At 53.1% G+C, this 12,060-nt stretch overlaps 6 protein-coding genes across 6 annotated transcripts; 3 read left to right on the top strand and 3 right to left on the bottom strand.

The window, feature by feature from the left end:
• Positions 1–270: 270 nt before the first annotated feature.
• QC762_213670 (uncharacterized protein) lies at positions 271–1,653 on the bottom strand (the record flags this gene model as incomplete). The annotated part of the gene is made up of 1 exon (XM_062888255.1): positions 271–1,653. The coding sequence occupies one exon, from the start codon at positions 1,651–1,653 to the stop codon at positions 271–273; it is 1,383 nt and encodes a 460-aa protein (XP_062746529.1).
• A 1,627-nt stretch (positions 1,654–3,280) lies between these two features.
• Positions 3,281–5,821, bottom strand: QC762_213680 (uncharacterized protein; the record flags this gene model as incomplete). The annotated part of the gene is made up of 1 exon (XM_062888256.1): positions 3,281–5,821. The coding sequence occupies one exon, from the start codon at positions 5,819–5,821 to the stop codon at positions 3,281–3,283; it is 2,541 nt and encodes an 846-aa protein (XP_062746528.1).
• Positions 5,822–6,078: 257 nt separating this feature from the next.
• Positions 6,079–7,646, top strand: QC762_213690 (uncharacterized protein; the record flags this gene model as incomplete). The annotated part of the gene is made up of 2 exons (XM_062888257.1): positions 6,079–7,239; positions 7,298–7,646. The coding sequence occupies exons 1-2, from the start codon at positions 6,863–6,865 to the stop codon at positions 7,644–7,646; spliced, it is 726 nt and encodes a 241-aa protein (XP_062746527.1). The 5' UTR covers positions 6,079–6,862.
• A 290-nt stretch (positions 7,647–7,936) lies between these two features.
• Positions 7,937–8,899, top strand: QC762_213700 (uncharacterized protein; the record flags this gene model as incomplete). The annotated part of the gene is made up of 1 exon (XM_062888258.1): positions 7,937–8,899. One exon carries the CDS (start codon positions 7,937–7,939, stop codon positions 8,897–8,899), a length of 963 nt encoding a protein of 320 aa, XP_062746526.1.
• Positions 8,900–9,420: 521 nt separating this feature from the next.
• Positions 9,421–10,488, top strand: QC762_213710 (uncharacterized protein; the record flags this gene model as incomplete). The annotated part of the gene is made up of 1 exon (XM_062888259.1): positions 9,421–10,488. One exon carries the CDS (start codon positions 9,421–9,423, stop codon positions 10,486–10,488), a length of 1,068 nt encoding a protein of 355 aa, XP_062746525.1.
• Positions 10,489–10,753: 265 nt separating this feature from the next.
• QC762_213720 (uncharacterized protein) lies at positions 10,754–12,055 on the bottom strand (the record flags this gene model as incomplete). Its single annotated transcript, XM_062888260.1, has 1 exon — positions 10,754–12,055. One exon carries the CDS (start codon positions 12,053–12,055, stop codon positions 10,754–10,756), a length of 1,302 nt encoding a protein of 433 aa, XP_062746524.1.
• Between the last annotated feature and the right edge of the window lie 5 nt (positions 12,056–12,060).

The following is a 12,060-nucleotide window of genomic DNA, read 5'->3' as shown; positions in this document are numbered from 1 at the left end:
CTTTTCTCATCAGCAATACCAATACAGTATCCAGGTAATATTCAGCACGGAATGGGGGAGACTTCGTTGCATATACTTTGAGTACCAGCTCAATTTATCACTCTGACACCATTTACACTACCAGCAAACCAACCAGACATAGCGAAAGAATGGAAGAACAGCGCCTGTTTCTACCAGAGAACGCCCAGATTTACCATCATTGTATTCTAACCGTCTAAATAACCAAAACATGAAAATGGAAATATTGCGCTAGGAGGCGATACATGCCCACTATTTGTTGACAGCAGCCGCGTTGATGGCAGGAGGCTTTCCAGTGACGCCCTTCTTTGGAGTGCCATTTCCAGTCTTACGCGGTGTAGCATTCCCAGGTGTGCTCGGCATATTAGGCCTATTGGTCTTGGTAGGGAGGCTATCTCCGCCCCTGCTGGGAGTACCGCAGATCGGCTGTTTGCCAGGGTTGGCCGGGCTAACATTGGGGCCGGTGGGCTTCTTGCCGCCGAGGGTGCCGTAGCTGTCCTTGAGCTTCTCAAGGAAGGTCAAGACGTTCTGCTTGAGGGCTCCGGCACGGACCAGAGCCTCGCACGACTCGAGGACCCAGGTCTTGTCGTCCTTGCGCTTGATACGGGCGGTCATCCTATCCATGGCCATCTCAGTGGCGGTCTCCTTGACGGGAGCGCACTCGGTCACTGTGGGAGGCTTTACGCCATACGCGGTTGTCTCAAAGGGAGCCTCCGCCTTGGCAGCCTTGTTGGGGGCGAACATGTCCTCGTCCCACCAACGCTTCTCAACCCACTGCAGCTTGATCAGCTCGAGTGACTTGGTGCCCGTGGCAGACTCGAGCTTTTCGACGGTGGTCTTGCGTGTGAGTTTAACCGTAAATCCCTTGGTGATGGTACCCTCGGCATGCATGGTCATGCCTGTGTTGGTCTCGGTAGGGTGGTGGACGAACCAGAACCAATCCTGGCCGTTGTTCTTAACAGCAAGGGAGACAAGTACATCACCGGCCTTGGGAGCCTTGGGCGCCACCACGGGGTTCTTGGGCTTGGGCCCTGCGAGTTTGAGAGAATCTGAGGTGGCATCATCGTCCCGGCCAGGGCGGTTCGTGATGCGATCGATGACTTGAGAAGTAGTGTCGAGAGCTTGTTCTGTGAGTTCCTCCTTCTTCTCACAGCCACGCGTAGGCTTCTTCTGTTTATTATTCTGCTTCTTGTCATCGGGCTTTTTCTCGTCCTTCTTCTGCCCAGGCTTATTATCCTGCTTCTTGTCATCGGGCTTTTTGTCGTCCTTCTTCTGCCCAGGCTTATTATCCTGCTTCTTGTCATCGGGCTTTTTCTCGTCCTTCTTTTGCTCGGGCTTTTTCTCGTCCTTTTGCTCGGGCTTTTTGTCGTCCTTCTTTGGTTCAGGCTTCTTGTCATCCTTCTTTTGCTCGGGCTTCTTGTCATCCTTCTTTTGCTCAGGCTTCTTGTCGTCTTTGGGCTTGGGCGGGTTGTTCTGCTTGGGAGGCTGAGGCTTGGGAGCAGCAGGCTTGGGTGCAGCAGTCTTGGGTGCGGCTTTGGCAACACTTTGAGCAGCTGCCTTACCGACTGCGGGAGGTGCTGCGCGTGCAGCAGCGCCAGCAATGACCGGTATCAAGGCAGCGAGGGGACCCGGCATGGTGATGGCGGAAAGGGTGAAAAGTCTTATACACTCTAGAGGTCCGACCGGCGGAGATGAAATAAAGAAAGCTGGGGTCAAGAATGTGAGGAAGATAGGGAAAAGATTGGTAGATGGTTGACGCAAGTACGTTGGCACACTCTCGTCGGAAACCCGGGCTTATATACAACCTGTTATGTTTGAATATGGACACAATTTCCAACAATTTCAGCTCGCCAAAATGGGGATAGGACTGAGAAAACGGTCCATGTTCCATGGTCTGTCAGAAAATCAGGGCCAACGACGATGATGCACCTGGCCTTCAAATAAGGCCCAAGTCCGAGTTCAGTCAACAGACAGCAAAGGCCCTAAGGGTCACACTAGTTCTGAACGCTTTCCCAGGATGGCGCGGGGCGCTCACTGTTAGCGACAGTCTCAATGATTAACCCACCCATCCTACTATCTTCAGAGAATCCAACTTTGCCTAGTAACTTGTTTCACCATACGGACACGTATTTGCATCCCCATTCACCGAAAGAATTGAAGAAAGATTGCATCGCCGCTCTTGGCCACTCACCTTCAGCCGCTGTCAGATATATGGATGGTGCCACAGGGAGACATCATGGCTCCTGGCATAATTTCGTCCCATCTTGTATTTTTAGCGCCGGTAAGTAAGCTGACCACACACTTCCCAGTTCACCCACATATTTCCCCATCGGGGTCTTCTTGCTCAAAACACTGCCATCAACATTCCAACACCCGACGGAGACCTGCTCTGTGGGACTGGGCCCGACACCAAGTTCCAACCAACACAATATAACCATCTGATCGGGTGTTATTGTGCTGTTCAATTCTGTGCCGAGTAAACGGCCACAACCTGGCCATAAAACATCAAAAGAACCTTGCATCGCCCCTCAGCTCACGACAGGCCAGATCTTGAACAGCACATTTCCATATTCCCAAACAGGTACTAATATGCTCCGTGTATCACTTGTTTCAGTTTGCATAACTCCAAGCCTCCGAGCGGCAGCTTCAACCACAGCGTGGGTTAATACAGATCTTGATCTGCGGCCTGATGGATACCTAGCCTCCGAGATGAGGCTGAGCGTAGTAGTCCAACAACATGCAGCCAACTCAATCAGAAGCTTGTTAGGTATCCTTCGCTGAAAGTCCATTCGGCAAGGTTTTTTTTTTTTTTTTTAAAAAAAAAAAAAAAAGTTGTACTGTACATGGAGTATGTTGCCGTAGAGATAATATACCTTATCGTTACTATTTTACCCTACATCCTATTTCGTACTGTTTATCTAGATGCCCACAACTCCAGACTCGCTGCATAAACCCACGTCTCGCCATTTTCATGCAAGCCAAATCACCACTCCTGCCCCGGATCACCACCGCGTGCTACTTCATATCCATACAGACATTGTTGCGATTACCGAGTGCGCTCAATAACTCGAACCCCTTGCTCCCACAAAAATAGAAATGAAATAGGTATCAATGCAGTAAAAGTTATTGCCTGCTTGCCAAAGTACACTAAGCACCATATAGTCAACTCCTGATCGCGCCAAAAAGAACATAGAGGGAAAAAGGAAGAAACAACAAGTAAAGAGAACGCAAGGAAGAAGTGAAAGAGGTATTGAACCTCGTATCATGATAGCAGGGTGGCTGCCCCCCTATGTGTGGTATCGGCAGTGCTCTTGTCCGAGTCCAGTGGTGGATCTAAAGGTGTGGTGGCAGTTGTCCCGCTGGTGCTATTCTCTGTGTCTCCTCCACTATCGACAGCTTCCGCGGAGATTTGTGACCCTCGAGCGTTTGGCGCGATGTCTCCAGTCACCATAAGGCCAATTTTCTGGGTGGAGTCCAGCATTTCGAGCTGATCTGGCGGCAAAAGTGGCTCGAAACGCGGTGAAGATACCACACTGCTGGTGTGCTGGTGCTCCTCTTGTGAGCTAGGCTTGACCACATTGATGGTGTCGTCTGACGACTGTGCTCCATGGGAATCAGATTGGTCTTTGTGTTCCACCGACCGATCAGATGGTGTGGCGGCTCCGTCTCCTTCGCCTTCTTCGCCCTGGACAGTTAATGAAAGTTGCTGGAGACGATCGGCAACATGGCCCCTCGCACCCGGAGTCAAAGATTCGTAGCTTCGTAGCTTGTTCATTTGTTCGTCAAAGATCTTCCTGTAGTCCTTCATTTGTAGGAGCCACTTTGCTAGAACCTTGATGAGATACTTCTTGTCGACCGGCTTGGGGATATAGTCGTTCATGCCGTACTCAAGGCAGCGTTCCCTATCGCCCTTGAGTGCGTATGCCGTCATGGCGACGATGGGCACCCGGATGCCTGCGTCCCGTATCGCCTTGGAAGCTTGATGGCCATCCATAATGGGCATGTTGATGTCCATGAGGACGATGTCGTAGGCCGCGGGCTTGCTCCGCACCATATTCACCGCCTCGGACCCATTGGAGGCAAGCGCAGTGTTCTTGAAGCCGAGAGACCTCAGGAGACCGAGCATAACCTTCTGGTTGATCACATTGTCTTCCACCAGCAGTAGACTCTTGATGGGAGCCACCTCTGCCAGCTTTTGTCGCAAGCTAACCACGTCTGCCTCGGGCATGGCCAGAATTGTACCGCCCTTCCGGACCAACCTGCTCTTCCAGTCTTGAATTTGCTCAAGGCTCTTGATCTTTTTGAACCGCGCCGTAAACCAAAATATACTGCCGTGCCGTTCGGGGTTGGGGCGATACCCGATGCTCCCCCCCATCAACTCGGCCAATGACTTGGCGATGGACAGACCGAGTCCAGTGCCCTTGTACTGTTTTGTTGTGGTTGCATCGAACTGGGTGAAAGGCGTGAAAAGGCTTGCAGCGGCAGCCTCGGGGATACCAATGCCGGTGTCTGTCACCTCGGTCATGACTATATAGCTGTCGTGGTCCTCTCGCTGCACGCCGGCCCTGACCCGAATGCTGCCCTTTTCTGTAAACTTGGCGGCATTTCCAACAATGTTGTGCAGTATCTGTCGGTATCTCAGAGGGTCGCCTTGCACCGACCTTGGGAGGTCTGGCGCCAGAAACATTTCGAAATGCACAGATGGGGGCAATGTCGTCTGCACGCTTCGTAATACCGAGGTGACAATGCTCGTGATGCCGACAATGTCCGAGTGAATGGAAAAGCTCCCAGACGCCAATTTGGAATAGTCGAGGATGTCATTGATAACCTGCAGCAGCACCTGTCCTGACTCGTCCATGATGCCGACAATGTCGCGCTGACGCGACGAGAGGCTTGTGTCCAGAAGCAAGGCGCATGCTGAGAGCATGCCATGCATGGGGGTGCGAATCTCGTGGCTCATGTTGGCCAAAAAGTCGGATTTGAGCTTCTCACTCTCCTCGTAGGCAGCAATTAGTCGAGACTCGGCTGACTTGCGCTCCGTCAAGTCTCGTGTCACTTTTCCAAAGCCCACATGAACGCCGTTTTTGTACACGGCCGTGATAACGACGTTGGCCCAGAACCGACTGCCGTCTTTTCTGTAGCGCCATCCCTCGTCTTCCACTCTGCCATCGCGCATGCAGATCTCCAACTCCATCTCTGGCTTCTTGATGTCCAGGTCCTCCTTGCCGTAAAAAACAGAAAAGTGCTTGCCGACGATCTCATCCCGTCGGTAGCCCTTCAGGAGTTCAGCGCCCGTGTTCCACGTCGCGATGTGGCCTTTGGTATCGAGTAGAAATATCGCATAATCCTTGACTGCCTGAACAAGGATGCGGAAAGCCTCATCGGTGGAGAGGCCCGGTTGGACCTCGTCGTCTGTGGACAAGTTCTTCTGCCACTCCGTGACAATGGCCAAAAGCTCATCGCCCTTGAAATACGGTATCACACGTGCCCTCCAGGAAACGGAGCGCCCCGTGTTGATCAGCATCGAGGTTCGCTCTGTGCGCAAGGCAATCGCATCGTCGATGGCCGTGGTGAGAAACTTGAGGTGGACGGGAGATGGAGAGAGTTGGTTCTGCACAAAGGCCAGCAGTTCTTGGCCAACGCAGGCCTCCGGGGAGGGGTTCCATTCTTCGAGGAAGCGCGCAGAGGCTCTGGTGATGCGCCACGAGGGCGAAAGGAGGAGCGAAGGCAGAGGCGAGAGATCAAAAAGAAGACCTAGGTCTGGATGGGGGGGGGCAGTCCCTCCACCAGCAAAGTCGGCCATCTTGAAGCCGGAAAACGGACCTGACTGGTTGAGCCCGGGCCGGAGCAAGTGGGCTACCTAGCGGGCCGCTGCGGCAGTCTGGAAACTGCTCTACTTGTCGGTCGGGGAGGGGTGGTAAGGTGCGGTGTGGGCTGGTGCGCCCGTCGCGCTGGAGGGAGAGGGCTCAAGCGGGCAGTCGAGAAGCTGGGGGATGCAAGAATCATACGATGTTTGGTAGTAATCCTGCACAATGATGAATGATGGGAGTGTAGGGAGGTTCAGTCATCAAACTGGCTGGGTGATCGGTGGATGTGCAGCTCGGCGGAGAACAAGCCCTTCCCTGATCAGTGCGTACCACCTACGGAGCAAGAGGCACTCGAGGCAGCAAGCAGAAAATGAAAAGCTTGGTACAAGGACCAAGAGGTTCTCGCCCTTTCCCCGGTGGTCAAACTGCGGGGTGGCATCCCGCGGGCAAGATCCAAGGATTGTTGCCTATGACATCACTGTTACAAGTCCGCGTTACCCTTTACAGATTAGCTGCTGCTTATTTCGAGCTAGCCCGTAACCAAAACCAGGGCTTGTCGGCTGAAAAGGTCCGGCCCTGTCATTTCACAGATCCAATCACATCACACTGCTTTCGGACTTTCTCCGCTGTCTTTGACTGGTGAGGGGATGGGTCTTTTATCGGTCCGGAGAGTATTCTTTCCCGGAACCGGCCAGATAGCATCCGGCCTCACACCCGGAGCCCCCCGTCTCCACCCCCGTCCTCCGGGCGGCGACGCTCGGATTGAGTTCTTGGTGGGTCCCGTCTGTGCAGCGTTGGGATTTCAGATGCAGCAACCACAGCGCGCCCAGGTCAGTTCATCTTATCGTCACGACGACCACATTACGCATCAAACGCTTCGAGAACAAAGCCACGGGACAGCCAACATGACGGAGACCATCAACCGAGAGGAATGTCAAAGCAGACGAGGAGAGACGAGAACTGGTATATAGCTGTCTGCTTGCTTGCCAAATGTAAGAAGATAGGCTGTCTTCAACCTGCCCTTCAGCCAAGGTTCCATGCAGTCATCGCGCACTTTTACCGGCAAGATTTCCACTCTTCTCCGCTCAAGAGCTCCCAAGTCAGCCACTACCCGCCGGCTCGCACATAACATCACCGGTCCCAGGATCTCAAACAGAACTCCGCCCAAGATGTCTCTCTGGTACCCCCGCATCTCCCACGCCAATTCTCCAACGCCAGGCTTCTCGTCACTCTTCCGCATGTTGGATGACTTCGACAAGTACGCCCGTGAGCTCGGAGGTCACCATGCCGACAGCAGCACCAGCCTCCAGAACTTCTCGCCAAAGTTCGACGTCACCGAGCACGACAAAGATTATACCCTGCAAGGGGAGCTCCCAGGTGTCTCGCCTGAAAATGTCGAAATTCGATTTACCGAGTACCCCTCCCCCATTTCCCCCTTCTTCCCAACCCATCCCTAACTTTGTATCTCCCAGCCCGCAGACCATGGTTGTCAGTGGCCACACCGAACGCAAGCACGAGGAGGGTGACCCATCGCTTCGCCTGGGCAGCCCCGACTCATCCAAGAAGATAGAAGGCGCCAAAGGTAAAGACAGTGAAGTGAAGATGAAGGATTCCAAGGACACCAAAGATTCCAAGGATAAATCCTCGGGACCCAAGTACTGGCTGAGCGAGCGTTCATTTGGAGAGTTCTCCCGCGTCTTCAACTTTCCCAATAACATCGACCAAGACAAGGTGAAGGCCAAATTCAACCAAGGCATTCTGGATATCCTCGTACCCAAGGCTGAAAAGACGGGGGCTCGCAAGATTGAAATTCAAGGATAGATGACAGAAAGCGGATATGGTAACCTTGCTCATGTTCTCTTAGATACAGCTCAATTCAACTGAAAGGCCCTGACCAGAAATACACACTTCATCACGCAGAACTTTGGTTCTCGGAAGATGCTGTCCGGTTTCGCTGTACTACTCTAGGTTGTGAGACAGAATGCAGGTAGCTACCCTTGACAAGCTCGACTGCGTAGTACCCCTACATTTGCCCCTCCTGGCCCCTTTGAACAGCTCTTTCTTTTGCCCGAATTCACTCTCTGACCTACCCACCCACTTGAGTCTAAGCCATGGCACATCACCGACCTGAACCATATGGGGCGAGGCATTATCCCTATCGCAAGACGGCGCCCTTCATCGGGGACGCTGTGACACGTGAAGTCTCCGAATTGGATGCCATCGATACTTTTCTTTCTCACCGCCTTATTCCTGCGATTCGTAGGGACTCCGATCGCCCGGTGAAGGTAATTGTCAACTTGGGTCACATGGAGCAACCCCCGGAAGGCGCTTACGAATCCTCTAACACCATCATATACAATGCCCCAGGCGCTAGCATGATCATTCGTGAGGCAGGCTACCAGCTGAAAACATATCCACCACATCCGCTTGCGCCCACACGCCACTCTCCTCCCTTCCGCAATCCCTCTCCTGTTCGGGCTATCATTGGGGGTGTCGAAGGAGAGGATCACGACCGACCTTATTTTCGTAGCATCTCGCCTGGTGCACCGGCTGCCCCAAGCCCAGGATGCCGCTACGTCCGGACGCGGCACTCTCCACCGCCATCACCATCAAGGCAACCTCACGGTGTCCGGCATAGCCTCCGGCCTATCTCGTACAACCGGGTCTTTGGCGAGGGTCCACCCCAACCCCGAGTGGTCCTTGGCACCACACTGCGAGACAGGCTTCTACATTCTCATGCTCATCCTCACGCGCGTTGGTGTAGAGGGTGTCACCATCGTCACAGAAATATCAATACCGATGGATACTGTCCTCAGTGTGTATACGTCCTACACACAGCTCCTCTGCCGCATCGCAGAGTGGAAGAAACTGCTCCGGGAATCAGACCGAGACATGTACCGCCTTCCGAACTTGGTGAAATCAGGGTGGATAGAGATCATAGAATGGCAAGCCCTGGGATGCTGAAGGCAGGTCGGCAGCAGGAGAGAAGGCATCCCGATTTGATGATGGCGGAAACCGACAATACCAGTGACGAGTATGAGCTCTTCGACGTAAGGGGAAGGCAGGCAATATAATTAGGTAGGGTACCTGGTCACCTCGTGGGCAAAAGAAGGTGCGAGGTGATAGTTATTGTACGTTGTATTTGACTTCAATGGAGTACTAATTATTCTGTATGCTAGCATAGTGAACGGACTTGCGCAATGTTCACGTGCTATGGGACGGGACTTTCGAAACGGAGGATGCATGCCTTGAAGGGCCTCGATCTCTTTCTTGATACACACATATTTATGTTAAGGTTTTTCTGCAAAACACGATCATTTTGACTTCCAATCGCGAATTAACGTAGACGAGTCCCAGACTATATGTGCAGCTGGCTCGTGGCTCACATGAGCCAGCACTGGCTTTGCAGTAGTTCTGTGTCCAAACCCACTTTCGATGCAACAATGATTTGACTGCTACATGACGTCTGACTTCCATCATGTCAGATTGGCTTCCAGAGCACACTAACAAGCAGTTGTGTCCCTTCTTCTGCATTCAAGCTTTGAATCTTACTCACTTCAACCGCGCGAGTTTCGTTTCAAATTATTCTCTTCACATGCTACTACAGCTGCTTGCTAACTGCATTCCAGCCTGTGTGTTTCGGGTAAATCTCTACTTATATCCCCTCCCGCCTTTGCCAAAAAGTGCCACAATGTCTGTATCGCCATCACGTTCGAGCAGCACCAAGGTAGAAAGAGGCTCACCACCCGCAATCCACTCTGAAGCATTACAGTCGTCACTCTCTGGCAACAACGAAACCAGTTCAACCAGCTCCGGGACCATCTCAACAACGACAGCACTCCAACACAAAGACGCCATTCCAATGCAAGCCCGCCGCAGCATGGAAGACGAACTTCGCCCCGTTCCCTCTGGATGGGTTAGGGAATTTGATCCAGACACGCATCACCAGTTCTTCGTTGACACCAACTACAACCCCAACCCCAGATCCATCTGGCACCATCCACATGACGACTCCGAATTTCTTTCGTCACTCAACGAAGCAGAGAAGGACAAGGTCCGTCTTCAAATTTCCGAGACGGTTCTGGACAGCGCCGATGACTTGTCTGACGAACCAACGGACGACTCTGGCTCTGACTCCAAGAGCAGTGACACCTCAGGAAAGCGCTCGTTAGCGAGAAAGCTGAAGGATACACTTACTGGTACGACACATGACGAGCGTGTCTCCGCACGGGCCGAGAGGGCTCTCAAGGAGAAAGAAATGTACCGTCAACATCGCATCCTTCGCAGGGGGATGGCCACCGCCATGCACACCTCCCGCCCAGCGTTCTTGGGCAAGGACGAGAACAGGACGCACATGTATCTCGAGGCACCTGGTCACACATTCCCAGGTGTGGCCGACGCCAAGCCGATCAGTCCTTACCTCGACGAGATCATCTACGACGAGTCGGAATATGGCTATAGCAAGCCAAAGGGCAGATATCTCAGACCAGGGTCCAAGATGTATGGGTTTGGTTATGGGGGCTACGGCTGTGGGAAGTTTGCGGGTGGCAGGTGGTCTAAGCCTGAGCAAGAATATGAGGGAAGAGGGTTGGCAAGGTCATGGACGATGGCGATGCCGGTTTTGGCAGGCATGACAATGGGGGCCCTGGGAGGAGTTCGCTAACGCGCCTTATTTATCAGAAGAGATATTTGTAGTATTCACTTACATTGTTTTCCAAATTAGAGTGGGGTTTACATCACTCTCCACCATTTCTCAGGGGTTCAGGGTTAAATCAGGGGTTCAGGGGCTACAATCTTGGCGTAGGACCATCACCCCAGGCTTTACTTCTACCACGAGACAGTTCGCTACCTAGATGTTCATTTAATAAGAAAACCTCTCGACCGTCGTTTCATCGACACCGGGATACAAACAAGTAAGGAAAGCATATTTACAGCCTTGGTTTGATTTGCTGTTCATCTCTCTCCAACTCCTCGAGGACACTGGAGAACCTGTCATATGCATCCTTCTCGGCATCAAAATTCAGCAGCCACGTTTCCCGAATGAGGTGGATCATCTCTGGCTTTTTCCACACCTCATTCCAGTCTGCCTTGTGCCACCTCTCTCTCATCTTTGGGCCATTGGCCTGTGCCCGATGTACTCGTGCGTATCGAAGTTTCTCGTACGCCTTAAGAGCTCGCGGGATGTTCTGTCTACCGCTGAGCTCTAGGCAGGTCGCCAATACAACGCCATCTTCGATACTCTGGCTCGCTCCTTGAATCGACGTGGGCAGGAACGGATGCGCAGAGTCGCCAATCAAGGCAATCCGCCGCTTGGGTGAGATGAACGTCGGCAGGGGGTCCCGGTACACCAGCTTATGGTCTATCAGTCTTCCATCAGGCGTCGCCTTGACCAGTTCATGCACAACATCGCACCACCCCTCAAGATACTTGAGCGCCTCCTCGGGCTTTCCCGGAAACTGCCATGACTCCTCGATATTCCCATCGTCAATGTGGGTGAAGACCCAGTTGACCTCGGTCCCGTTCTTGATGGTGGAGGCCAGAAAGTGGATGTCCGGCCCGATGAAGCCCTGGTGCGTGTCGCCATTCTCAACCAGATGCTTGATGACAGGATTATTGCGCACCCGGTCGGCCGGAAACCAGGCTCTGTACACGGCGTACCCGGACGACTTTGGGTTTTCGTCAAAACCGAGCACAATCTTTCTCCCTCGCGATCTCACTCCCTCGGCCGCGATCACCACGTCCGCCGCGATGCGCTCTCCGTTCACCACCACACCGGCCTGAGGGGGCGAGTCTTGCTCAAAGTAGTCCTCGACCCGCTTCCCGAGGCGGATGTCGATACCACGATCCACAGCATGTCGATATATGATGTTGTGCAATTGCCCTCGGTGGCCATTGATCCTTCTTCCCCATGCCTTCTCGTGGGAGAAGTCCTGCCGCGTGACAAACTTGCCTTGGTGGTGATAGAGGTCAATGTGCTTAGTCTGGCGGGCAATGGCTTCCATTTGATCCACAACACCTGGCCAGCGCTCGAAGGCAACGGAGCCATTCGGGTCGAAAGAGATGATATCGCCGATCCTGGTGATCTCTTCAATGTTATCAACCTTGTCAAACAGTGTGACGGAGTGGCCCTTCCGATCGCATTCAATGGCCGCAGCAAGACCCGCGAAGCCAGCTCCGACCACGATGACCTTGATCCCCGATGGGGGTCGGCGTGGGGAATTATTCGCCATTTTAC

Source organism: Podospora pseudocomata (genome assembly GCF_035222375.1).
Source record: "Podospora pseudocomata strain CBS 415.72m chromosome 2 map unlocalized CBS415.72m_2.2, whole genome shotgun sequence".
NCBI classification, from domain to species: domain Eukaryota; kingdom Fungi; phylum Ascomycota; class Sordariomycetes; order Sordariales; family Podosporaceae; genus Podospora; species Podospora pseudocomata.
Note: the sequence above shows the minus strand (reverse complement) of the source record. Positions and strands in the feature narration are given on the sequence as shown.